Here is a 27988-nt window from a genome sequence, read left to right as displayed (position 1 = left end):
CTGATAACATGCCAGCACATTCATATTCATGTATTTGAATTTGGAAACTTCAGCGATTAACTCGGGACTTTTCAAGCTCCCTTCCATTCCCTCGCACGATGGGTAATGCGATATATAGTTCAATTGCTTAACCCCACGAGACTACCTATAATGTAGGCCTGCTGGCTCCTAGTCTCTTAAAACGAACACAAAATTCACACAGTGACAGTGTTTGTATCGCAACGTTTCCTAGAACGACAAATCAGCGTAGGTATATTCAGTTTAGGGGAAGTTGGGGGAACGCCGAAGACTTTTTTTCTGACGCCCGTAGCACGCAAGGTAGACAACATAAGCTATTCTTGTTGGCGTCATTCGAGAGGCCAGTCTTTTGCCTTTCAAACATACCAGGCGCATTTGATGAATTCGCATACCGTTAAGCGCACAAACTAAAAATATCAAAGAAGTGACTTTTTCGGCGTTGCCCCGGACTGCGGGGAAAGCCGAAAATGGGAGAAATGATCTACGGGGAATGCCGACATTGATGTTTTGCCATTTTATCTCAAACTTTATCCAGAATTGATCAAAGCTGACACGCGTTTTAAGAGCTTGAGGACGCGGTGCACACTGGAAGTTATAATTGTGTGATATAGTAAGAACATGCCAGGTAAATCATTCCTTATAGGTAACAGGCCGTTGTGTCGGTTGAAAGTGTAATTTGTGTGACTAAAAATACGCGTTGCTATTCTACAGCAGTAAAGTCCACGTAGCGTGCTTTTAACACGTGCGTAATCGCACGTTTTCGGCATTACCCCAGCCTGCCATACTTTCATTTGCAGGCCCATAACTTTTCAACGTGCTGTATAAATTTCAAATAGGCAGCACACTTATGCAAAGACATGCTAAAGATTACTTGACCGAATTGGCCAGACAAACGGTAGCATAATGAGTACGAAATGCAGCTTCAAAGGCGCATGTAGTACAAGGGAAACGTACCTTGAAAACGCTCTTGGCGCCCTCACAGTCGAAGCATTCCGAATGACGACTCGTAACAAACATGCGATAATTGTAGTCACTTAAGCTTCAGAGCATCACTGACAGGTGGCATCCATGTCTTACGGTTTTCGAAATATCTCGAATTTCGGCTTTGCCCCAACTCCGGCATTGCCCCAACTTCCCCTATGTTATATTGATTTTGAGTTTTAACAAATCGGGCGTAATATCTTTCTGCCAACTATGGACGTATTCTCAGAAGTATGCACAGGGAAAGGTTGCATGCTACAGTCTGGGGACCGCAGAACCGTTAGGACGGTGGTGGCATGTCTTCGTCTGTATCCCTTTCGTCCCGCGGGGCTGTCGGCTCCGTCAGTGTAATTCGTGCAGCGTTGCACCGCCTGTTAGTCTATTTCGGACATCGAGCCCCGTGGGAGTTGGATGGCCTCCCGGCGCGGAAATGTATGATACTGAATGACACCGAGGGGTGTGTTCTATGTAGTGCTTATTTAGACATACCTCGTCAGTCGACATTGCTAAAAGCTGAGCTTCCTTCAGTTAAAGTATAATAAAAAAGCCATAAGCAATGAAACTCATTAGAAGGTAACCGTCATGCATATCATTAATGAACTTACATGAGGTAATAAACGATTACTAAAATGTTGCCGAAGCGTCATTATTCTTTTCCTCAGGTTAATAAATCTATAAAAGTTAATTGTTTTCAAAACGGGCTTCGCTGAGGAAAACTAAATATTATATTATTACTAAAATGTTTACTAACTTACTATTATGTTTTATTACTAAAATGTTTCATTGTTACTAGGAAAGGCTGAATATTTTTTCTTCCTTGAATTGCATTATAAAAAGCTCGGGGTCCGTCGAAAGCAAGGGCAGTTATTAGTGATCACGACTTCACAAGTGGTGTCAGTCGTAGGTATGCGTCAACCAAAAACAATACATGATAATTTAGCTTTCATTTTTAGGTCCAAGATCCAACCTTTCGGGTATTCGCACGTCTTGCAAGTTGGCTAAGCTGCGGTAGTCTACCATTTTAGATCGTTTCTGCTTGTGACCTGGGACTTGGGAGGCCATTAAGTCCAGCCGTGCCCGAACCCTGGCCGAGCCGAGGTTGACTGCGGGGTACGAGCTCGTTTGTGCATTTAAGGTGTTACAGCATGCTGTTGCGCCTTCACATAACACGTTAAACACACCCTATTTGAATGTACTCGTATTCCGCCTTATGGAAGGTCACGGACAAACACAACACAATTATAAATCACACAATATTGCCACGTTCCTGTTTAACGAGCCAATCCGTGGGCGCAGCAGCATACGATGCAGCGTAACACGACCCATCACTGGCGGGCTCCGGGTATCCCAGCATGTCGGGTGTTTTTATGGAGGTTTTGATAGCGCACTTATTTATCGAACGTTGTCCCAAAATGGGCCGTCAAGCCTTCTACTCTGCCATTCTATTTTTATGCTGAGTGCCGGTACCCAGTGTGCTCTGTGGACAGGTCAGTTCGGTTCCTCCGGCTCTTCTGTCCTTTCCTGGTCTTGTCTTGTTGAAAGGTCAGTTCGATTCTTCCGGGACGTCCGTCTATTCCTGGTCGTACTCGTATTCTGTTGAAAGGTCAGATTTGTCCACTCTCCTGGCCGTCCGTCTATTCCTGGTCGTGTTTTGTTGACAGGTCAGTTCGGTCCCTTCGGGCCGTCTCTCCACCCCTGTTCGTACTTTGACAGTGCACTAGCGGCTCACGTAGGTACCGTTCCGCCATTCATATCTTATCGCTGCTCACTCAGTTCACTGCCGCCCAGTGCACGCCCGGTTTGACCCCGTATCAGGTCACCGGCACAGTTCCGCACTTACTCACGGTTCACTGAGGGGCTGGATGCCGTGAGCTCATCCCCCGTCAGAGACTGATGTAGCTGCTACTCTGAAAGTTGTGCAAGCCCGAAAGTACTTCAGAGAGCTTCACCGCAGGCGGCATTGGTATACATTCACATTCAGCATCGCCGTTTGATTATCCATCACGTAGCTTTGTGAAGCATGCCATTATGAGCAATTGTCTTGTAGGGCGTTTCACTTTACACGCGATTCCCATGACCATTTCGTCTGTTCTCATCAGCACGAATTGCTCTTTTCCAGTTTCATAGCATAAGAATTATGCCGGTCTTGCTGGTAACGAGCGTCGTTAAAACGCACTGCGATCGAGGAAACGTGTTTCGTATTTGACCTCTGACACTCCGAGAATCGGGCGTGGTGTGACGTCACTCGAGTTCGGGGAGAGGCGTGAGGTCACGTGACTCATAAACGGCCCGTGAACAGCTCGAGACGTGAGCGGGATGCACAAACACACTGCAGTGTTCAGGAAACGGCTACGGAGCGGCTGGCTTTGTCTGAGCCGCAGAGTGCCATCAGACGGTGGATGGCCTGTTTCCATGGGAGAGTGCAATTCATCAGTTACCCTTTAGCTATAGAAATCAGATGACAGGGGGTGAGCATCAGCGTGAAATACGGGACTTTTTTATTTGAGCATTATTACTGCATTATTGCGTTCGACCAGTGCCCCCTCCCCTTGCTCTGCCCCCGCTGACCTGCCCCGCCTTCCCGGACAGAGGACCCGTGCTACATGGAGAACGAGGCAGAGCGAGAGGAGTACGTCACCAACGACAACGGGAAGATATTCGTGGGCGCGCACAACCGCTACAAGGGCCGTCACTGGGTGTTTGGCCAGCACGACAACGCCGTGCTGCCGGCTGTGCAGCTGATCCTGGAGATGTCCGGCCTGTCGCACGCCGAGCGCGGCAGCCCCGTCAAGGTGGTGCGCGCCATCACCGGCGCCGTGAGTAAACTCTAGTTACACAGTTCACCGCCGCGCGGCGCTACGTGTGCAGCACCGCTGTGGTACGAGGCTCCTGCTGACTGTGGACCTCTGCTAAACGAGCTTTGTCGCTGGAGTCATTTGTAAGCATGTTTTTTACTTATTAGAAGACGCAAATATTAAAAAGTCCTCTCAACATTTAGCGAACAGCATAAATTGAGGTCATTGAATGCTATTCACTGCCGAAATTTTTACGGATTGCAATTAGGTATGCACGTTGGCATTGTAGTATTAGGCATTGTTCTTTTTTACAATTCAGACTTAACCAACACCCAAAGTGAACTTTTGCTGGCCTTAGAAGTTTCCACTTTGGAAACTTCTAAGTGGGCATGCCTACATCTTTGAATCTCCTAAATGGATCGGGGCTGCGTCGAATGGCTTGAAACGTACGGGGACCCGTGCTACTGCTACTGTAGTAGCTACTGCTTGCTACTGTACAGCGACCCTGAGTAAATTGTCCCAGCACCCTCACAGGGAACAACGATAAGCTGTCAGAGGGCACGCACAGAAAACCTCAGCTGCTCTTGTACAGGGACCGGCAGTCGATATCAATGTTATCGGTTGTTACTGAACAGGATAGACGGCTAGAGTTGGGGTTCGTGTACAGAAGCAACTGCGGGTCCCCGTACCTACAAAAAAAAAAAATGAAATCCACAAAGACCAAATCAAAATGATCTACTGCACTGGTCCCCTGACAGGGCTTTAAATCCAATTTCAACACATAACTCCATGATTTTGCTACACATGTCCATTTGTCCCTCACGATTCATTGACGTTTCATGCATCGCTAAGAAGCCTAATGTAAATGCCGTAGATAGATTTAACTGCGCAGTTCGCCTGTCAGGAATAAATTCGATCACCGGCCTAGACCCGTTCAAATTGAAGTCATACTCGATGCCTGGTTCGACCAACTATAACTGACACTGGTCACAAACTGCAGCCGGTATCACCGTTCCGTGCTTCTTTCCTCAGGATACTGAAATCCTTCTCCCCAATGCCGCAACCCCCCTCCGGGCTGGACAGGCAACTTTATCCCATGCGGGCTGCTCCCTTGGAGCGGCACCACTGCTCCCGAGGGAGCGCACCCCGTAGCCGGGTGCAGTGAGTGCCTTGGGGCTGGGTGGCCCGTCCTCTGGACGGGCTCAGCCCCGGCGACTCACTAGGGTGCCTGCCCAGACCAATGTCTCCCCCTAATTCCTATCATCCTTCCGGCTCTGAAATGGTCTTGTCAGACCGAAAGGGCCTAACCCAACAAAACAAACAAACAAACAAGCAGCCGGTATCATCACCGTTCCGTGCTTCTTTCCTCAGGATACTGAAATCCTTCTCCCCAATGCCGCAACCCCCCTCCGGGCTGGACAGGCAACTTTATCTCATGCGGGCTGCTCCCTTGGAGCGGCACCACTGCTCCCGAGGGAGCTGCACCCCGTAGCCGGGTGCAGTGAGTGCCTTGGGGCTGGGTGGCCTGTCCTCTGGACGGGCTCAGCCCCGGCGACTCACTAGGGTGCCTGCCCAGACCAATGTCTCCCCCTAATTCCTATCATCCTTCCGGCTCTGAAATGGTCTTGTCAGACCGAAAGGGCCTAACCCAACAAAACAAACAAACAAACAAGCAGCCGGTATCATCACCGTTCCGTGCTTCTATCCTCAGGATACTGAAATCCTTCTCCTCCACGCCGCAATCCTCCTCCGGGCTGGACAGGCAACTTTATCCCATGCGGGCTGCTCCCTTGGAGCGGCACCGCTGCTCCCGAGGGAGCGCACCCCGTAGCCGGGTGCAGTGAGTGCCTTGGGGCTGGGTGGCCTGTCCTCTGGACGGGCTCAGCCCCGGCGACTCACTAGGGTGCCTGCCCAGACCAATGTCTCCCCCTATATCCTATCATCCTTCCGGCTCTGAAATGGTCTCATTGGACCGAAAGAGCCTAACCCAACAAAACAAACAAACAAACAAGCAGCCGGTATCATGACATTGACTCATTCATTTCACATCACATTTTCGACCCCAGCTGGACTTCTCAGCGTACCATCTGACTGGAGCCGATCTGTCTGATTAATCGGATGATGATCATTACTCATCACCTGATGACCTGACCCCTGCAACCTGAAGTCACCTATCCCATATGATAGCTTAACCCATGGGGCCTAATGTGACCTGACCCAATATGGCCTGATGTGACCGGACCTCTGTGCCCTGATATGAACTGACCCGTGTGAACCGATGTGATCTGGCCCCTATGACCTGCTGTGACCTAACCTGGCCTGACCCCTGGTTCCCTGTGATCTAATGTGACCTGACCTCTGTGCGTCCGCAGCTGCACTCGGAGAACGAGGGCGGCGGTGTGCTGGAGGCCCGCTGGAACGGCCAGTACGAGGGCGGTGTATCGCCCTGGACCTGGACGGGCAGTGTGCGCATCCTGGAGCAGTTTCTGCGCAGCGGAGGCGCCACCGTCAAATACGGCCAGTGCTGGGTGTTCGCCGGACTGTTGACTACAGGTGGGGACAGGGGCATTTTGTTTGTTTTGTTGGGTTAGGCCCTTTCGGTCGACAAGACCATTGCAGAGCCGGAAGGATGTTAGGAATTAGGGGGAGACATTGGTCTGGGCAGGCACCCTAGAGAGTCGCCGGGGCTGAGCCCGTCCAAATGGACAGGCCGATCAGCCCCCCAAGCACTCTCTGCACCCGGCTACGGAGTGCAGCTCCCTCGGGAGCAGCGGTGCCGCTCCAAGGGAGCAGCCCGCATGAGATAAAGTTGCCTGTCCAGCCCGGAAGGGGGTGGCGGTGTGGGGGAGAAGGACTTCAGTGTCCTGAGGATAGAAGCATGGAACGGTGGGACAGGGGCAGCGGGGGTCGATGGTTTGGAAAGGTATTGCTCACAGTGCAATTCACCAGCCATGCTGTATGTACCGTGTGACGACAGGCATATATAATCGCTATTCTATAGATGCCGAGATATGTGCGGTATGTAAAACGTTGTGATATTGCCCAGTGTAACATTCCGGATGTTTCTTTGAGAGAAATGAAGAGACATATAATTAATAATCGATTTCAATATTTCACCAATGACTTACCTGCTTATCACCTATTTTTCCTTGTTTAAAATTGCTGAAAAAAAACTTTCTGGACAAACACCTTCGTAGGTAGTTATGAAAAAGGATCACTAAAATGATTTATCAGACATCTGCGCCAAGGTGTCACCCACCTTCTAGCGCCCAAAGAGGTCCTCCAGGCTCCAGTGATGGCTGCCGGAGAGCACCCCATCTGTGGCGCTGACCGCTGTACAAACAGTGCCTCTGAGCCGACCAGCGCACACTGGTCGGAAACGCCCTCACGAGAGGCCACGGGCGATTCCGGAGTTTCGGATTATTTTTTATATAGATCGATTTGAAATTGATCAAATTATTATACTTAGGCCAAAAAAGCTAATCCGGGTGACCAAAAATAGCTGTAATCAGCCCCCGAAGATGGGGTATCCCAGAACTCGGAAACTGACGTGGAGCAAGAGGTTTCTTGAGCCGGATATTCAGAGTCTTATTGCTGATAGACACCAAATTGAAATCCCACATATTATGCATCAAAATGTTCGTTATGAAGTTGCCGACTGGTCAGTGCAAAATTTTTGATATACTTTTTCCCTAACTAAGATGTACTATAGCTTTTTTATGAAGGCTCTCCTACAGTGATTCTGGAATATAACTGCAAAGTTTAGGTAAGGAAACAACAGGTAGTCCCATCTAGTTCCACTCTGATTTTTTGTGAGATGAAGTAGGATTTAAATTTACACCAGGGCAACATAAAAGCTAACTGCGCATATTTGCGCAAAATTTGCAGGAGCCGCTCTTCCTACCCAACTACCGCCCGCCCCGCCCCAGTTTCGGCTCGGCCGCCGCGCCCGGCTTACGCTGACCTGTGTGGCCTGCACGCATCCATGCGTAGTTAACTGGTCATTAAAAACAGATGCGCTTGAGTTTATGAATTTTGTGAAAAGCGCGTTTTATGTATGCATTTATGTATGTATTGACATCAAAAACCTCCCACATATTGCGTGGCGATTACGGCTTGCATTTAGAGAGCCTTGCTATTGACAACCATCACTCGGCTGAAGAAAGTGGAAATTGAAACCTTCGTGAATATAAGGCGCTGCAAATACCTATAGGACACCTGTCACTGACGTCGGGTTACCTTAGGCCGTCTTTTTACATTAGATCACAATTCCGGTATTTAACCCTGGCCGGACCGATTGGTTTTCTACATTGACCGGGGAGGGTTGGTACAACTCCCTCGCCGTTTCGTCTCTAATTGAGCTAGAGCCTCGCGAAAAAAAACAAGCTTGTGTGCCGTTATAAGACGCAAAAATTAGGTACTTCCCGATTTTAAGGTCTTAGGTCAGCCAGTGACCTCTTAGGTCAGGTAAGTGCCACAAGGCACGGGCTCGGTTTTAGGTTAATTACTTTGCCACAAATTTGTCGCACTGCCGCGATTTTGGCATAATCGTGTTTGTCTAGCTCAGGCGCGTTGAATGCTATACTTGGTGTTCGGGTGAAGGCAACTTAACCCTCGCCGGCACAGGCCATTTTGCGTCCTTCGACGGCACAAGGGGGGGGGGTTGGTACGACCCCCCTCCCTCGCGTTTGGCCCCTGATCGAGCTAGAGCCTCGCGGAAAAAACGGACGAGCGTGTTGCCCGTCACAAGAGGAAGCCGATGATACCCAATTTTAAGGTCCTAGGTCATCGGGTGACCTTCCAGGTCAGGTCAATGACCCGAAAACCGGGAAAATCGGGACCTGTTAGAAAGTCGTAAATTGTGGTTGCTATGTGGTTTTCCGGGGTGCTGATCACGAATATCGTATTAGTTTTGATCAGAGATGATGTCTTTAAGCATTTAGACCAGGTCGGGTCAGGTCAGGTCAGGTCAACCGGTAGGGGTTTGACGGGTATTCGTAATACGTGTCAACCGCCTCTGACAGCTTCGTAACATGTTACGAAGGCGCCAAAACTACTTCGTAAATGTTCAAATGGTTGCTGAATTAGAATTCAGCTACAAAAACTAGCCTAGAAACATGTAAAACTCGAAAAAGTGAACCAAGGTCACCCGAGGTCACCAAAGGTCAATGATCTGACCTGACCTTCAGGTGACCTTGACACCCATCTTATGTATGGGAGCAACATCAAATCACATGTTTGAACGTTTGAAACCACGAAAAGCTTGCAAAAGCGCGGCTAATGCGAGCCGACATACGCCGAATCGCGATTTCGGCCAAACATGGTCACGGAAAAGAGGTCACAGGTCAAACTTCATTGGGGTCAGGGTCATGAAATTTTCAGGGTAGGTGTAAAATTGATCAATGCGAGGGTACTGAAAGTTTCGTCGCGATCGGCCGCTTTTTACGCGAGTTATTCGCGAAAAACCTTAGGGGGGGGTGCATCAACCCCGTGCCGGCGAGGGTTAAGGTGTTAACCTCGGGTCAATGTCAGGTCGGAGTCCCTCAGGTCACGAAAATGGTTGAAGGAGGTCATATCGCATATCATTCGATTCGGCAGGTCTTCCTGAGTCCAATGGTGGCTTTCCCGACTCTCTAGCTCCATCTGATCAGGAGTTATTGACGAAAAACTTACATGGCCTTAGTGACGTCATAAATGACGTCACGCAAAGTCAACAATGCTAAAGTCAAGCACTGGACCTTGCAAGGAGTGCATGAAACCATTCCCGGTGCCCGAATAGCAGCTCCCAATTTCCCTTGTTGACTTAAAGTGGTGCTAGATCCTGTATTATACTCAATTATGACGTCATAACTTAACAGATTTACGTCATATATTTAGTGCTTGACATACAAATGATAGCTTACATATGACAGAGAAGGTATGCAAAGTTTTATGAAGTTTGCTTCACTAGTTGTGGAATAACAAGCAAAAAACTTTTGCGGAAAGGCCGCTGGCCTCTCGCTGGAGCGTTTCCGACCAGTGTGCAGCGGGTCGCTCCCACAGTAATGCTGGATACCCTTGAGGCTTCTCAGTGACCCTTGAGGCTTCTCTCTGACGACTGACACCGCCCCTCTGCACTGTGCCGAGCTGTGGGCAACCCGTGTGGATACTCCTCTCCTCCCTTCTCCCTCTGACACCTTCCGTGTCTCTCTGTTCCAGTGTGCCGAGCTCTGGGCATTGCGTGTGGATACTCCTCTCCTCCCCGTCCCTCTGACACCGTCTGTGTCTCTCTGTTACAGTGTGCCGGGCTCTGGGCATCCCGTGTGGATACTCCTCCCCTCCCTCCCTTCCCTCTCAGCTCTGACACCGCCTCCTTGTTCATTCCCTTCCCTCTCAGCTCTGACACCGCCTCCTTGTTCATGTGTGCCGAGCTGTGGGCATTCCGTGTGGATACTCCTCTCCTCCCCTCTCCCTGACACCGTCCGTGTCTCTCTGTTCCAGTGTGCCGGGCTCTGGGCATCCCGTGTGGATACTCCTTCCCTCTCAGCTCTGACACCGTCCGTGTCTCTCTGTTCCAGTGTGCCGGGCTCTGGGCATCCCGTGTGGATGCTCCTCTCCTCTCCCTGACACCGTCCGTGTCTCTCTGTTCCAGTGTGCCGGGCTCTGGGCATCCCGTGTGGATGCTCCTCTCCTCTCCCTGACACCGTCCGTGTCTCTCTGTTACAGTGTGCCGGGCTCTGGGCATTCCGTGTGGATACTCCTCTCATCCCTCCCTCCCCTCTCAGGTGTGACACCGTCCGTGTCTCTCTGTTACAGTGTGCCGGGCTCTGGGCATCCCGTGTGGATACTCCTCTCCTCCCCTCTCCCTCTGACACCGTCCGTGTCTCTCTGTTACAGTTTACCGGGCTCTGGGCATTCCGTGTGGATACTCCTCCCTCCCTCTGACACCGTCCGTGTCTCTCTGTTCCAGTGTGCCGAGCTCTGGGCATCCCGTGTCGGCCCGTCACCAACTTCGTGTCGGCCCACGACACCGATGGCACCCTAACCGTCGACAAGTTCTTCGACCTCTTCGGCACCGAGATCGAGGTCAGGGCGGCTGCCGACGCAGAATTAAGTATCCGGGGGATGTTATGAAGGCACTGGCACCTACACGATATTTGTTTGAAATGTAGCTACAGATTGTTTTACCTCGACCTTGCTGAGTTTGCTTGTATGGGTAGGTCACATTTATTGGTAAAGTAATCTTGGGTCACATCAGCCTATCATTATAGCGAGCACGATGCGCTGCCGGATAGCCAAGCATCCTGTGTTAGAGCGGCGGGGACGTCACACCACCCCTCTCCACCCCCCCCCCCCCACCGTTTACCCCCCCCCCCCCCCTCCACAGCACGGTCCGAACGGCGACGCCAACGACTCACTGTGGAACTTCCACGTGTGGAACGACGTGTGGATGTCTCGGCCGGACCTGCCGCAGGGCTACGGCGGCTGGCAGGCGGTGGACGCCACGCCGCAGCAGGAGAGCGAGAGTGAGTGGAGAGGGGAGAGGGGAGAGAGAGAGGGAGAGGGAGAGAGAGAGAGAAGTGGAGGACGAGAGTTAGTGGAGAAAGAGGGAGGAAGCGAGAGGGAGTGGAGCATAGAGAAGGGAGAGTGAGTGGAGCAGAGAGAGGGGGAGAGGGAGAGAGAGAGAGGGAGAGAGAGAGGGAGAGAGAGAGAGAGAGAGAGAGAGAGAGAGAGAGAGAGAGAGAGAGAGAGAGAGAGAGAGAGAGAGAGAGAGAGAGAGAGAGAGAGAGTGGTGGAGCAGAAAGAAGGGACAGAGAGGGAGGGCGAGAGTGAGCGGAACAGGAAGATGGAGAGAGGGAAGGAGAGGTGCTGAAAAGATATGTGTTTAATCTCGCCTCTCGCAATTTCTGCTTAGAACATTCCACAATACATCAGCGACTTTATTTCGTTTTGGCAAATGCTTCCACTCGCTGCAATGTGTTTTATTAAAGCCGGTTTAAAATGGTCGAGTAGCGCCCTAATTGCGCCCATCCTTCACATGCACATGTCATGACCAAGCGAGCAGTGTGGCTGACACCGCAATTATGGGCTAACAGATTAGCAGGAAAAGGCTCCCCAGCCTTCAGTGTATGAGGGCTTTCATCATGACTCCAAGGTGGATATGATAAGTGCGTCAATCCAGAGCCGCCAAATGCATACGGCGGGGTGGATACTAGTTATTTCCGTTTGTACGTGTTTCTTTCTTCTTCTTTTTTGTCGATCATTGCACACATGGGATTTTTGGAAGCGGGGACGTGGTCTTCACTCTATGCCCTGATATTGACGTATTACCAGAAATAAACCGTCAAACCCTTCCAGCCCATGTTTATTCTCTGAAACGCGCAAACGATTTATTTATATTGATAAGTTAACCTGGTAAATATTATTTGATTAGATCGCGCAGCACATTCTTAGACGATGGGTCAGAGACACAAACTGACTTGACATATATCGAAAGATGGTCCCAGACAAGTGGCGTTTCGGATGACCCGTAAGATACAGTTTTGCATGTTGAATAGCAACACTGACGAGCTCCGAAGCACTCCTCGTCCTCAGCTCACCATGTGTATGCGTCGCACCGGGCGAGATCAGCCAGCTCGATCTGTTTCTTTACCTCCCGGGCCCTTCCTGTCACATGGATAACACAGATGTCACAGATGTTAAGCTCAAGTGCGGCCCCTTTAGGTATGTAAGGTATGTTTGTACAATGTAGGTACATACCCTATTCCCCGCCCCTCTCTGTCTCAGATAGGTTCCAGTGCGGCCCGTGTAGGTAGGTAATTAGGTATGTTTGCACCTCACCTCCCCGGTTCTTCCCTGTCCCAGATAAGTTCCAGTGCGGCCCGTGTAGTTATGTTTGTATGTACATACATCATTCTCTCCCTGTCCCAGATAAGTTCCAGTGCGGCCCGTGTAGTTATGTTTGTACGTACATCATTCCACCCCCCCCCCCCCGTCTCAGATAAGTTCCAGTGCGGCCCGTGTAGTTATGTTTGTATGTAAGTACATCATTCCCTCCATGTCCCAGATAAGTTCCAGTGCGGCCCGTGTGAGTAGGTATGTTTGCATGTACCTCACCTCCCCGGTTCTTCCGGCCTGTCCCAGATAAGTTCCAGTGCGGCCCGTGCTCGCTGGAGGCCATCCGGCGCGGCGAGGTCGGCTTCGGGTTCGACACGACGTTCCTGTTCTCTGAGGTGAACGCGGACCTGGTGCACTGGAGGGAGGACCCCGACAGCGACTGGGGATTCAGCAAGATGAAACGCGACCACTACCAGTGAGTGAGGGTGACACTAATAGTGAGTGAACCAGACCTAACCCTAGGGGACCCGGAGAGCGACTGGGGCTTCAGCAAGATGAAACGGGACCACTACCAGTGAGACAGGCTAAGGTGATCGTTAGCATATTGGTATTGCTGGCATTTCACGGGTTCTGTTTGAGCTCTTCCCTCGCGCACCTACTCCCATCTTCCCCGTTGAAACCAACTGTCCCCATTCTTGACCCCTCACTGCGTACACCCAACTTCCGTTTGCCCCAATATGGGGAAGCGGCGCCGTCAGCGCCCGCTTTCTGATTCCTGCTCCGACTCTGACACCGACTCTCCTCCCGTCTCGAATCCCTCTCCTGATCCTGCTCCTGCCTCCATGGAAACCGACTCCCGCCCTACCGTTACCCCTCCCTCCTCCACCCACCCCTCGGCTGCCCTACCCGGTACTGACCCTCGCTCGTCCTCCGACCACGCCCGGACCTCTGACCTTTGCTCGACCTCTGACCCCGCCCTGGACTCCGACCCTCGCTTGTCTGCCGACCACGCCCGGATCTCTGACCCTCGCTCGTCCACCAACCACTCCCGGAGCTCTGACCCGCGCACGAACTTTGATTACGCACCTGCCTGTGCCACCGCTGATCGCTCTTCTGACGAGCCTTACTTAGCTTCGAACGGTTCTTACCTGGTCGTAAAGCCTTGCGATAGTGAAGTTTCTTTCCGGAAGATCAACGTGTTCTGGCCACAAAAACAGGTAGACGCCATATGCGGTCCAATGTCCATGCGATGTAGACATCGAGGCACCGGCGAACGGTACTCTGATCATTAAAACGAACTCACGCAAACACACAAAGGCGCTCCTGAAGACAACTTCTTTCTGCGGCAAGAAGGTCACCGTTTCGCTCCACCACGCTCGGAACTCTTGCAAAGGAACTATTTTCGCTCCCGAACTCCGCCATATGACCGAAGACGAGATCCTGTCCGAGCTCAGAGGGGATGGGGTGACCCACATCCGACGTCTGACCACGTTCCGTGATGGTCAACGACGCGACACGAGTCTGTTAGTCCTCACTTTCGACTTCACCACTCTGCCGGAAAGCATCGTGATTGGCTGGTTAAAAAAGGATATCAGAGTCTTTGTTCCGAATCCGCTTCGCTGCTACAAATGTCAACGCTTTGGACACGGTAGCTCCTCCTGCCGGCAGACTGCTCGCTGCCCCAAGTGTGGTGAGGCTCCCCACGAGGGTTCTCCCTGCACCTCCCCTGTCTCGTGCCTCAACTGCGGAAGCCCAGACCACACCGTCTCATCCTCCCTGTGCCCGACCTGGAAAAAAAGAAAAAAGCATCTGTGAACTCAAAGCCAAAGCTGACATCTCTTACCCCGAGGCCCGCCGTCGCGTGGAAGCCCAAACCACAACACCAACACCCGGTAGGACTTACGCTAAGGCTGCCAGCACCCAGACAACCTCTTCCAGCACACAGACTGAGCCGATCGCCGCGCTACCTCCTCTGGAGCTGCTGCGGCCTCTGAGCCCCGAACCGATCGCCACCACGAGCACGACTCAGACGTCTGAAGTCCCTGATGAGCAGATGCCGTCCCCTCCTGACTCTCAGCCAGCTGTCTCTCCCGAGATTGCGCAGAAGGCAAAGTCTGTTGGAGCAAGCCGCTCCACTGGCTGGATAAAAGTCCAGAGGTCGAGTGGCGCTCGCCCAAAACCCTCCCATCACACGGATGAACAGTCCAAAGATCGCCAGCCACGACCACCGATTCGGGTGGCGATGGGGCGTAACCGCGCGTCGAGCTGGGCCTCGCCCAGCCGTGGAAGATCTTCGCGTCCACAATCATGAATCCGCACACCATGCTGCAATGGAATTGTCGTGGCCTGCTTTCTAAGTGGGCCGAAATAAAAAACTTCTTCTCGGTACTTACTCCGGTACTGATTGCTCTCCAAGAAACTTGGTTTTTACCAACCGACCAGTATAATTTTCAACTTTCTAATTACACATTATACAGACACGATGAGCTCTACGGAGAGCGCCGACACGGTGGTGTGGCGCTTTACATACAAAATGATTACACACATAGTTTACTTGATATCCAAACAGAATTACAAGCCGTCGCATGTACGATGTATATCAATGGCAGGGACGTAGACGTATGCAGTATTTACATTCCTCCGGATTTCGATAACTCCGAACTCCTTCGGCAGCTCAACCATCTTGTTCAACAATTCGAACATCCATTTCTTCTTCTCGGTGACTTTAACGCCCACAGTCCAGCTTGGTGGGATGAACAACTGTTGGATGGTAGAGGCAAAATAATCGAAGACTTTCTTGACATTCATAGGCTGGTGACACTTAATCTTAACCAGCCCACACATTTCAATTTGTCACATAATACTGAGTCTTCCATCGACTTATCTATTTCTTCTCCATGCTTAGCCACTTGGTTCCAGTGGTCGGTAGACGGCGACATCCACGACAGCGACCATTATCCGATTTCTCTTCGTTTTAATTTTCCAGTCGCCGGGGTCTCTTCTTTTTCACCTAGGTGGAATCTCAATAAAGCGGATTGGGTCAAGTTTACTGAGTTGTGTGAACTTGAGCTTAATGAACACCTAGATCATCCAGTAGACAATATTTCTTACATTACTGAAACAATTATCTCAGTGGCAAACCGCTGTATCCCATTAACCAAGCCATGCCGGAAAGCAAACCCTGTACCATGGTGGACTCCTGCTGTCCGACAAGCTGTGGCAAAGAGAAAGCGAGCTTTTCGAGCATATTTACGACACCGTACAGATGACGCATTAATCATCCGAAATAGAGAACGTGCAAATGCACAACGTACTATAAGAACGGCTAAGCGTCAATCCTGGCAACATTTCTTATCATCTTTCACTTCTTCAACACCACTTTCTAAGATTTGGGATTTAGTTCGACGGTTGTCAGGGAAACGTGTGAGCGCAACCTTCCCTATTCTGAAGCTCCCAGGAACGGGGGAAACAGTGAGCGAGCCGAACGACGTCGCGAACTGTCTGGCTGAGACAATCTCCCACACAAGCTCAAACGCAAGATATCGTCCCGGGTTTATCGACACTGCCCGTCAGCAATTTGTTTTCGATCACAATGTTTTTCTCTCTGATAACAGTGAAGACTACAACGTTCCTTTCACGATGCAAGAATTTAACAAGGCCATAAACTCTTCTGGTAACACATCAACAGGACCAGACAAACTGCATTATTCCTTCTTTCGCCATATTTCAGATCACTCCAAGCAATTAATTCTACAAACATTCAACGATCTCTTCAGCGGACATCTTTTTCCTGAAGATTGGAAAGAAAGCATAGTAGTAGCATTATTGAAACCTGGTAAAGCCCGATACGACCCGAAAAGTTATCGACCTATCGCAATGTCAAGTTGTTTAGGAAAACTAGGTACTTGAAAGGATGGTTGCATCACGTCTTTCATTTATAAGTCAACAACAGGATATGCTTTCAAAGTTTCAATGTGGTTTTCGAAACAATCATTCTGCGATTGACCACATAGTTCGCCTTGAAAGTGACATAAGGAAAGGATACAAAAAGAAACATCACACTTTAGCAATTTTTTTGGACATCAAAAACGCTTTTGATATGGTCCATAAGCCTGCATTAATACACAAAATAGCACAACTTGGCATCAGAGGACATATGGCATTCTATCTCTACAACTTTTTGTCTGGAACCAGACGTTTCCGCTTGAAGATTCGCTCTATTTTTTCAAATGTTCACGAGACACAGAATGGTCTTCCTCAGGGTAGCTGCCTCTCTCCAATTCTATTCAATATTATGATTAATGATTTGTTCAGCAACATCCCAGACGGCATTTCCTTCTCTTTGTTTGCGGATGACAGCGCACTTTGGTGTACCGACTCTGATTATGATTATGGTATTCAACGCTTGCAATTCGCTCTCCATAAAGTAGAAAGGTGGTCAGAAACATACGGCTTAGAATTTTCGGCAGCGAAATCGGCACTTATGATTTTTTCAAGAAACACCAGGATTTCACCCTTGAAGCTTCCAGGATTACATGGTTCCGATATTCCACGGGTTTCAAGTTTCAAGTTTCTGGGGGTCGTTTTGGACTCCCAGTTAACCCGCGCCCCGTAGGGCTACCGGCGGACCCTACCACCCGTAGGGGGGGGCCGTTTCGACCCCCCCCCCCTAAGATCTCGGAAAGTTACCGGCCGATTTTCAAAATTCAAAGGGCGTTCGATAGCCCCACCCGGGAACTACCTTGTGACCAAATTTCATTGACCTAGGTCAAACCGATGACGTCACAGGTCAGGTCAAAGGTCAGATTTTCACCGTTCACAGGCAATTCAAGAAATGTGCTGTGAAAGCGAGTAAATTGGTAATTTATTGAAAACCATCGATGGTACATTGTTCGTCAAACACATACTTTGCTATCTGAGGTCACTGATACCAGGTCAGGTCACAGCGAGGTCAGGTCACCGGGGGTCACAATATGAATGTGTCGTGTGATACATGTTTTATGGTCCATTTTACATGACAAATGCGATTATGTGGGTTATGCAGCCTTTGGGGCCAGCCTAGGTCACGTTTTTGTGAAGGTCAGGTCAAGGTCAGGTCAAATTAGGTCAAATTTCAAAGTTGATATTTTTGCATAAAATGGGTATCGATTCGATGCAGCTCGTCACGGGGAGTCTAATGGTGGTCTTCGTTTTGCTCTACGAGTTCTAGAATTGCCAAAAATTGAGTTTGAAAATTTGACGTCATCATTTTTGAACAGTTTTTTCGCTATAACTTGGCCAAAAAACGAGGTATCGATCTGAAATTTGGTATGTAGATAGAAGACGGTAGGCACTATCACATATATTCCGGTTTTTTCGAAACTCAAAAAACTTTTTGGATTTTTTGGCGAATATATCCAAAAAAATGCTTTTTTGATTTTTGGGGGTCAAAACTCAAAAATTTCAAAAATTCGAGATAGCAGTTTTGTAGCTCTGTCAATTCTACACCTTTTATGTCTTGATCATTTTTCTGTATCTTCAAAGCTGTGGTCCTGACAGGTCTTCTCGCGAAGGTCTTTTTTCGGTCGAAAATGACAGAACATGACGTCACTCTGACGTCATTTGTGGCCAACCTATCATAGCCTCTGGAAAAATTTTTGGTCACAATGTGTAAAATTGATGCCCGGAGGGGTCCTGAAAGTTTGGTGGCGATATCTCCAGCCGTTTAGGAGATATCGACCGAAAAGGACAGGGGGGGCCGTTTCGGCCCCCCCCCCTACGGGGCGCGGGTTAACAATGAATAGGCACATCAAACATGTACAAACAAAATGCAAAAGAAGACTGAACCTTTTCCGATGCCTCACAAGTACTCCAGCTGGTGCTGATCGTTCAACTTTACTCCGTTTATACCGAAGCATAGTATTACCAGTAATAGAATATGGATCAATTATGTATTCTGGAGGAAGCCGTTGCTCCTTACAGAAGCTAGAGGTCATACAAAACAACTTTATTCGTCTAGCTTTAGGTGCCATGAGGACATCGCCAGTACTGTCCCTACAGGTGGAGGCGAATATACCTCCCCTGCATATTAGACGAATAAACTTGAACTTACGATATTATACAAAAATAAAACAGTTCCCATCTCACGCAGCTTACCAAGCAATATCGATTCTTCCTCGGTTACACTTTAGCTACATTGGGAGATGTGAACGAAGAACTGGCCTCACAATCGCTTCCAGAGTTACAAAATACCAGCAAGATATAGAATATAACTTACCTGAAGTTACTCCACTACCGCCCTTGGGAGTGGCGCCATGGATGATGCAACCATTAGTTATTTCGTTTTTGATCACCGAGAAAAAGGACTTATACTCTCCGACTGAAATACAGCAAACGTTTATGAAATTCCGAGCAGCACACACTCGCTTCCATTTTCTGTATACGGATGGATCGAAACAAAACAATAAGGTAGGCTTTGGCATCTATTCTCCAGGCCTCCCACATGCAAAGCTGAGGCTACCTGATGAGTCATCAGTATTCGCGGCGGAAATGCATGCGGTTTTGCATGCACTTAAACTCATTGAGCAAAACAGTATTCAGCATGCATGCATTTGCACCGATTCAAAATCTGTCATTCAATACTTGAAAAATCCAGAATTGACCCAGCACATCAAAATCAACATTCTAAACCTTCATGAAGCATTGAGGAAAAAAGGGGTACAACTACATTTCTTATGGGTACCAGGCCACTGTGGTATCCACGGAAATGAGGAAGCAGATAGATATGCTAAGCAATCTCTGGATCTCCCTATCGTAACTGAAACTTCCATTGATATTAGTAGTATTCAGTCTTCAATAAAACGTCATTGTCATCAACTTTGGCAGCGCATCTGGGACACGGATGGTCAGGTACACACCTTCATCGCATTAAACCACTTATAGCTCACTGGGAATCATCAACTCGTCCGTCCCGAAGAGAAGAAAAGGTCTTGACAAGGTTGCGCATAGGTCATACATATCTCACTCATGCATTCATTTTTTCTCGACAACCAAGACCTGTATGTTTACGATGCAGGACAACACTCACCATCGAACACATTGTCTTACACTGTTTAAATCACACTAGAAAAAGGAAACCAATGGAAGACTACTGTCGGGCACAAGGCGTGCCAATGACAATGTCTGTTATTTTAGGAGACGAACATTCCGCTTTGCTCAAGCTTCTTTTCTCTTTTCTCTCCACAATAGACCTCCTCGACAGACTCTAGAAATAACTATCTTCACGTTCCCATCTTAAATAGGTAACATATTATGGTGCGAAATGGTCCACGCGGACCGAAGCACCTACTCAACAATCAATCAATCTACCAGTGAGTGAGGGGGCGGGCTCACTACCAGTGGGGGGAGAGGGACCTTTACCAGTGAGTCTGAGTGGGAGTGGCCACTGTCAGTTGGCAGTTGATGGGGCGCACCAATAGGGAGTGAGATGGCCGCTACTCCTACAACACATTAGCGTGTCGCCGGGTGGCACCAGTGATGAGTGTCCGTATGTTACATATACTGTTAACGTCTGGCATATACATAGTAACGAGTCCTATGAAACCCTAGTCTTTAAATTGCTATGGGCCCGCTGTCTTTGTGCGTGTACTGACGCAATCCCCGCCCGGTCGTACAGTGTCGGTCGGTCGGTGCTGACCAAACGCAGCGGACCCAGTCACGACGATGACGACCAGGACATTGAGAACATCACGCACTTGTACAAGGTGAGGCGCCCGACGTCGGCACTGTGGCCGCGGAGCCGCAGTTAGAACGGTGTATTCCTTGGGCCTCGCTAGTTTTGACGTTTTACAGTTGAATGATAATGCAATTTAGACGTTGAATGCTACCGTCAGTTACCTTTGCGTTGTATCAGACGTCTATAGGTACTCGATTATTCCTTCATTTTTTATTTGATTTTTGCTTTCTTTATTATATTTATTTATTCGTAACTTCGTTACCCTGTTATCCCTGACTTGTGCCCTCGTGCTGCAGAACCCCGAAGGCACCGCCGCCGAGCGTCTGGCCGTGTTCAACGCCGTGCGCGGCACTGCCGGCGCGCAGAAGTACTTTGACTACCCGGAGAGCGGCCAGGAGGACGTGACCTTCGAGCTGACCGACATCGACCAGGTCATGATCGGCCAGCCGTTCCACGTCGACGTCAGCATCGTGGTAAGCAGGCTGAGACACCCCAGGTAGCAGGGATGGAGTCATTGTGGTGCAGCTGAGTCATTGCGGTTGTCCGATCATTTCGGTTTACCGCCACTGCGGTTATCGAGTTCCTGAGCTTGTGGCTAGATTTTACGAGATACGAAATTTGGTAATTATGGATAAATGCCGAGTAAAAAAAAAAACGCACACACACCATTTTTAATCTGTTAAGCTAAAATCCGCGTCGAAAGTTCAAGCTCGGGTAAGTTAAACGTTTTCCAAACACATCTTCACGTCCAATTTCCAATCAACACACTGCAGCACCGTATGGCGACTCTGTCCTATACTGTCTCTACTCTGTCCCGTTACAATAGCCCGGTTAGTAACAGTCCCTGTGTCTGTCCGTCAGAACAACGCTGAGGAGGAGCGTACCATCAAGGTATCGCTGCACGCCAACAGCATGTACTACACGGGCATCAAGGCCATGGACATCGTCACCGACCCCGTGCAGGAGTTCGTGCTTCAGCCCGGACACAGTGAGTGCAGCGCAGGGAGCGAATGAAAGGGAGAGCGAGATGGGATGGGATGCTGAACTCCAAGGGAGAAGAGAAGGGAGACAGACATCTGCCCTAAGCCTTGTCTTCCGAGTTCATACTTAACCCGCGCCTCGTTGGGCTCTGCCGAGCAACGCGCCCTGTTGGGGGGGGGGGGGGGGCATTTTGGCCCCCTCCTAAGGTCTCGAGAACCACGCAACCTAGCGACAAGCGGCAAACGGTGTTGGATAGACCTATCAGGGAACTACCTTGTGACCCAATTTTATTGACCTAGGTCAAACCGATGACGTCACAGGTCAGGTCAAAGGTCCAATTTTCACCGTTTACAGGCATTTCAAGAAATGCGTTGTAAAATCGAGTAAAATGCATTTCATTGAAAATCATCGATGGGGAAATATTCTTCAAACACATATTTTGCTATTTGAGGTCACTGATACCAGGTCAGGTCACAGAGGTCAGGTCAAGGGGGGTCATAATATGAAGGTGTCGTGTGATACATGTTTTATGGTCCATTTTACACGACAAATGCGATTATGTGGGTCAGGCAGCCTTTGGGGCCAGCTTAGGTCACGTTTTGGCCAAGGTCAGGTCAAGGTCAGGTCAAGGTCAGGTCAAATTAGGTCAAATTTCAAAGTTAATATTTTTGCATAAAATGGGTATCGAATCGATGCAGCTCGTCACAGGGAGTTCAATGGTAGTCTTTGTTTTGCCTTACATGGTCTACAATCGCTAAAAATTGAGTTCAAAAATTTGACGTCATCATTTTTGAACAGTTTTTTCACTATAACTTGGCCAAAAAACGAGATATCGATCTGAAATTTGGTATTTATACCTATAGAAGAGCGCAGGGACTATCACATATATTCCGGTTTTTTCGAAATTCGGAAAAATTTTGATTTTTTTTTAGTTTTTCTTAAAAAATCATTTTTTTGATTTTTTGGGGCCAAAAACCCAACATTTTGAAAATCCGAGATAGCAGTTTTGTAGCGCCGTATTTTGTCTACTAGACCATATAAAGAACTTTGAAATTGCTTGATAACTGTAGATTAATTGAGCGTTTCAAGATTGCATGTTTTTTGCTCATTTTTGCTCGAACATGACCTCAGTTTGACCTCAATAACCCCTGACCTAAGGTGACCTAAGACTAGAAATTTGGTGTGAAGGTGTCAAATTGATGCCCGGGAAGGTACTGAAAATTTGGCGGCGCTGCGCGCCGCCGTTTTCTTGCTATTCAGGAAAAACCACAGGGGGGGGGGGCCAAAATGGCCACCCCAACGGGGCGAGGGTTAATTAAGGTCCAGTGTTGAGAGCTAAAAAAGGTCCTAAAGAGACTATGTAGATATTGTCCGATAAGAAAAGTAACGTTGAATACAGCTGTGGAAGAACTGGCCGCATATCAAAGATAATTGTCATCAAGATAGGTATATCACGCACCGATCAGATTATTTGATCTTGACATAGAGCATGACTAATGGCCATGCCACCATATTTGGCGATTCTATGGGGAGTTGTTCCTGCCTTTCAATAGCCATGCGGCAGAATCACCGTGCAATTTTGGTTTCGTTTATGAGGAAACACTTCCGAAGGCCAAACTGCAAGGCATACATAATGAATTAATGCTGCAAGGATTATCAACTTCCGTAATTTTTATTAGGACATAGCTTAATGGAGCATGGAAATTATCATTAGATATGATTTACGGCGCTGCCGACTGCCAGTTATTCTTCAGTCACCACTCACCGCCCGCCCCCGCCGGTGGCTCTGGGTCGTCGGAAGGGGGTCAGGGGTCACGCTCGACGGCCCGGGGCGCCGTGGGAGGTCACTGACCCCTGACCGGCCGCCGCCGCGCCGCCAGGCGGGGCTGTCACTGCCGCGGCGTGACAAGACAGCCTCTGAGGCGGCCGGTGACGGCTCGGGTGCGGTGCGAACCAGACCGCCACTAATGGGATCTGCAGTGGAAACTGACAACCGGGCTGCGAACTGCAGCGGAGACATTGCAAAAAGTGACTGAGGGGAACGAGCGAAATAGTGCGCCCAGTCACCTAACGGAGCCACAGAGAAGGGAAAGTCGGCTTTCGGAGCTGGAATCGGTCGCTGTTGTCGAATATCGCATCTAAGTTGTTAATTAACCACTAATTGTCTTCTCAAACACATGATGGTGGTGTATTCATAAGTGTGTTGTATAGCGGAGGCAGAGCGCGTTAAACACTAACGACCTTCCCTTCGTTGACTCCCCTCTGATCTCTGTTTTCTCTGTTCTCCAGCCGAGAAGATGGTGGTCGAGATCACGCCGGAGCAGTACATGGACAAGCTGGTCGACTACTGCATGGTGAAGATCTACGCCATGGCTAGTGTCACGGAGACGCGCCAGGCCTGGAGCGAGGAGGACGATTTCGTCATCTCCAAACCCAAACTCAGCATCCAGGTCAGGCCGACCACGCTAAGAACTAGCACCACCTAAATGCATCGACATCGTAAACATTAGCCCGCGCGATTTAGTTCCTGACTTCATTGTTCTCACCTTTGAATGGTTAATTAAACTAATCACCGCCCAAAGATCACCCCAAACTAGCCGATTATCGAGCGCTCGGTGGCGCGCTCGTCCCGACTGCCCCGCGCGGCCCGCACAAATTCCGGCTGGTGTACTTACAGTGTACTTACACACAGCGAGCGGCCGCGTGGGCGGCCAGAAATAATGCGATCTCCGTGTCACGGGGCTCGCAGGGCGGGCAAATTTCCCGCAAGACTGACGTACGAGTCCCGCAGGCCATTAGGCCGGCCGCCGGCTGCCCAGAAACGCAGAGCCAATGCTCCACTTAGTTTGCGCCCCGTTTAACGCTATTACCATTCGCGAAACGAAGTATCGTCGAGGTCGAGACTTTCCGGCGTGAGGGCGAGTTATCGACATTGGAGTGGGTAAAATCGGGAGGTGCATTATCCACGCAATCCCTGCAATGGCTCGGAAATTAAAAAGCCTGTTTTCGATGGATGTTCAATTCAATTCCTAAATAATCCAAAAAGTTTAAAATGAATATGTCAGTGACTTGACTAGGGACAATGTTCGCTACAGGTTATAAATGACTTTCGTCTAATGATGTCGCTTCAATGACGCAAAAATATTGCTTTTTCCACGCGTTACGATAGGTAATAATTTTAGGTCTCTTATGGATTTTAGGCTTGGAACTGGCATTTGTTTTCCTCTGCGTAGGTATGTATCAGCGTCAATTGCACGCCAGTGGCACACGGCCCGCAAGCCACCCAAGCTTTACGGCAAATTATCAGTTTGAGTGCCTACTGCCTACTATCTACCATGTCCGTTTCATTGTCCATGACACCATCTGACCCCATCTTTACCCCTAATGACACCACCCATATTTTTAATGAAGTCATCTGACCTCTATGTAGTGACGTCATCCTACCATCAGCGGCGTCACCCGTGCCCTCAGTAATGTCACCCATGCCCTCAGTGACGTCACCCGTTTCCTCAATGACGTAACCCGTACCTTCAGGAACGTTACGGCTTACTGTTTCCGGTACCGTCACTGTGGGCTGATGCTGTATCAGGAGGATGGGGCTGTGCGCAGTGGGCCAGCGCCCAGCGTCGTCACTGCACTGGCCAGCAGTGTGGTTACTGCTGGTTCCGTGTGTTTTTGGCGAGCGGTGTCGTCACTGGCCAGCAGTGTGGTTACTGCCGGTTGTTTCTGTTTCAGTTGGACGGGCCGTGCGTGGTGGGCCAGCAGTGTCTCGTCAATTTCTCGTTCGTCAACCCGCTGAGCGTGCCGCTGACGGACTGCATGTTCAGCTTCGAGGGCTCCGGCCTGATCCGACCCAGCGTCTCCAAGCTGCGGAGGTCAGTCGGGCAGGGCAATAGGCACGGGTATCAGTATTAAAGAAATATCATAAAAGACGTTCGAGATCCCTTTAATTTCCAGCTTTGCATGCTTCTCTGTTATTGGTTCTGCCGATTCCGAACCGTTTTACAGAATCGGCCGGTGTATGGGATTTCAATAAGAGGGATGGCTGGGATGCATGCTCCCATTGTTTACGGCAGCGATCCACATATATCCGCCACCTGCTGCAGGTACTCCGGGTTCGCTCAGGGATGGCCGTTCCATATGCCCCGTTTTGTGCTCTCTCAAGATGCGGTTGGCCCCTGGTTGAACGGATGGAGTCGATAAAGTTGTGGTTTGAAGCATACCAAAAGGAAGAACAGTAACGTTCATTTATTGGCTTCACACGTTTGAACGTATCGTATTTTTGCTACATCGACGACTGTGGAACCACGAGGTTTGAGTTAAGGATTGGCTCGCATTTGTAAGTCATAAGCACCGATAAATATATAGTATGGTTGTCTGATAATTTTTTTAATGTTATTTTGTCTAAATCTCTGCTGTCAGCAAAAATATAGCATGAAAAGAAAAAGGAATAACACAAAAGTCAAAATTCAAAACTCAACAGAGCTTTGGTATGCAAATTGCAAAGCAACGAAGTTTCTGGTCCAGACCTGCGCTGCCAAGAAAATGAACTGCACTTTTTAATCTGCTGCTGACTGCTGTAGCCTACAGCCTGTAGTTGTATAACCATTCGGCGGTTTCGGAACTATTTGAGCCAATCTCATAAATCGCCGTGATGGAAAGCCCCCGGGGATTTGCTGGTGCGTGCGTCCATGAGAAGCCGCCGGGGGTTCGGGTGGGGGACGGCGCTCGGTCCAGTATTGAGCGCTCCCCCACGGGTTCCCAGTCGTGTTTGTTCCGGGCACACAGCACTGGGCAGCTCCGGCAGCTCCGTTACAGCTACTGGTCCGATGAGCCAAACAGGTACTTACGCTGCCTGCCAGATCGTGCCGTGAATATGACTCCGGGATTGAACGGGTCCATCTCATTCCGGGTAACTCGAATCAGGCTTGTTTCTTTTACTGTGTTAGCATTAGGCGCTCTCCTTGCTGTGTCAATATGTTTGATTTTGTCAACACGTTATCAGTATTTCCTAAAAGCCTAAAAGCTTCAAGGAATAACAACTTGATCAGAAAGCAATCTCAAAGTGCCGACAAACAGGCGCGATGAGGTATAGCTGTTTCTATTTGCAATGTCTGGGCGTGGCGTATCCTATTGCAGCAGTCAGCGACCAAAGTTTGGGGCGGACGGCTGCGGCAGCGGCCGTTTTGACGGTGGAATACGAAACCAATAGGTAGCACTGCGGAGACACAGTGCCGCATATCGGAGCACGGCAGCACAGATAGGGCCACAGCTTCATAGACCGGTACACAGCGGCAAAAACAAACGTCCTGGCATCCGGTAAATAGCTGCACTTATCAGAGCAGTAGCGAACCAGGGAGTAATCAAAACATAGGCTGGGGCCATGCAACACAGACCAGAACCATAGGCGGCGGAACGGGGAGGGCACCGGGGCAACGTGCCCCCCTTTGATTTTGGCATTTTAACATTAGCCCTATGGGCATTGCATGGAAACAATGGGACCAAAAGTCGGCAATGCCCCCCCCCCCCCCCTTAATTGAAGGTGTTCCGCCGCTACTGACCATAACACCGTAAAATAACAACAAAGCTGATACCTATCCACCTCAGCGTTAACCAGGAGCCAGAAAAGGATAACACAGCTGCTCAAAACAAGTAAAGCCACCGCTTGATGATCCGATTTGAACCCTGCAAATGAAGACCGTTCACTGATTAAAATTGGTGGGACTCGTTCCGGGAGAGGTCTCACCACGCTCCCTTGCTGGGGACTGACGGTCACCCTATACCCAGACAATCGGAGAGGGATATGCCCGGGCATAGAAGCACGCCCCTGCGTACTGTTGACTGGGCCGTCTGAGTGGCATGTCCGTCAAGACAGCCCATATTCAGCCCAGATTCAGCCCGGATTCAGCCCAGATTCGGGACAACTCCGATCACGGTGAAACTCGCTCACAATGTAGGCCATGACGTGTCCAATCCACAGTCCGAGTCATTCGGCGGCACTCCAAGCCGTTTGACCTACAGAGGTCAGCAAAGGTAACGTGGCCCAAATTTGCACAGCAGATTGTGGCCCACCCAGTACAGCTAGAGCGCTAAAAATGGCACCAATCGACTCGCCAGCATCTCATCTTACTTTCCCAACACTCATTTGACCTCTCAAGGTCATGCGATGACCTAAGGTCATTTGTGGGCTATGTCGAAAATACACATGCACAGCAGTTTTCGAGTAGAGGGATTGACCGAATTCCAAATCAAAGCACATCATCGGGTAGCCCATAGGCCGTAGTAACTTTCCTTTAAAACCGCTTCTCGATATGTGACCCTGTTTGACCTCGGCAGGTCAAAATGTGCAAATAAACGACACTCCATACGTCCCAGCCCGGATTCAGCCCAGATTCGGGACATCTCTGATCAGGCTGAAAACCGCACACAATGTAGGTGCTGACATGCCCAATTCACAGTCAGAGTCATTCGGTGGCACTCCCAGCCGTTTGACCTACAGAGGTCAGCAAAGGTCACGTGGCCTAAATTTGCACAGCAGATTGTGGCCCACCCAGTACAGCTAGAGCGCTAAAAATGGCACCAATCGACTCGCCAGCATCTAATCTTACTTTCCCAACACTCATTTGACCTCTCAAGGTCATGCGATGACCTAAGGTCATTTGTGGGCTATGTCGAAAATACA

The 27988-nt window shown here is 49.5% G+C and overlaps 1 protein-coding gene across 1 annotated transcript in view; it reads left to right on the top strand.

Moving 5' to 3' along the window:
- Positions 1–27988, top strand: part of LOC122365858 (hemocyte protein-glutamine gamma-glutamyltransferase-like) — a 50228-nt gene that overhangs the window by 12720 nt on the left and 9520 nt on the right. The window contains exons 5-14 of the mRNA XM_043337440.1: positions 3589–3815; positions 6167–6347; positions 10744–10859; positions 11161–11299; positions 12918–13086; positions 20266–20353; positions 20622–20798; positions 21187–21313; positions 23596–23756; positions 25042–25181. Of these exons, the coding sequence (XP_043193375.1) occupies positions 3589–3815; positions 6167–6347; positions 10744–10859; positions 11161–11299; positions 12918–13086; positions 20266–20353; positions 20622–20798; positions 21187–21313; positions 23596–23756; positions 25042–25181 (1525 nt within the window). The remainder of the gene's footprint in view (positions 1–3588; positions 3816–6166; positions 6348–10743; positions 10860–11160; positions 11300–12917; positions 13087–20265; positions 20354–20621; positions 20799–21186; positions 21314–23595; positions 23757–25041; positions 25182–27988) is intronic.

The sequence above is a fragment of the Amphibalanus amphitrite genome, unplaced genomic scaffold (assembly GCF_019059575.1).
Source record: "Amphibalanus amphitrite isolate SeventyFive unplaced genomic scaffold, NRLGWU_Aamphi_draft 000768F_arrow, whole genome shotgun sequence".
NCBI lineage: Eukaryota > Metazoa > Arthropoda > Thecostraca > Balanomorpha > Balanidae > Amphibalanus > Amphibalanus amphitrite.
Note: the sequence above shows the minus strand (reverse complement) of the source record. Positions and strands in the feature narration are given on the sequence as shown.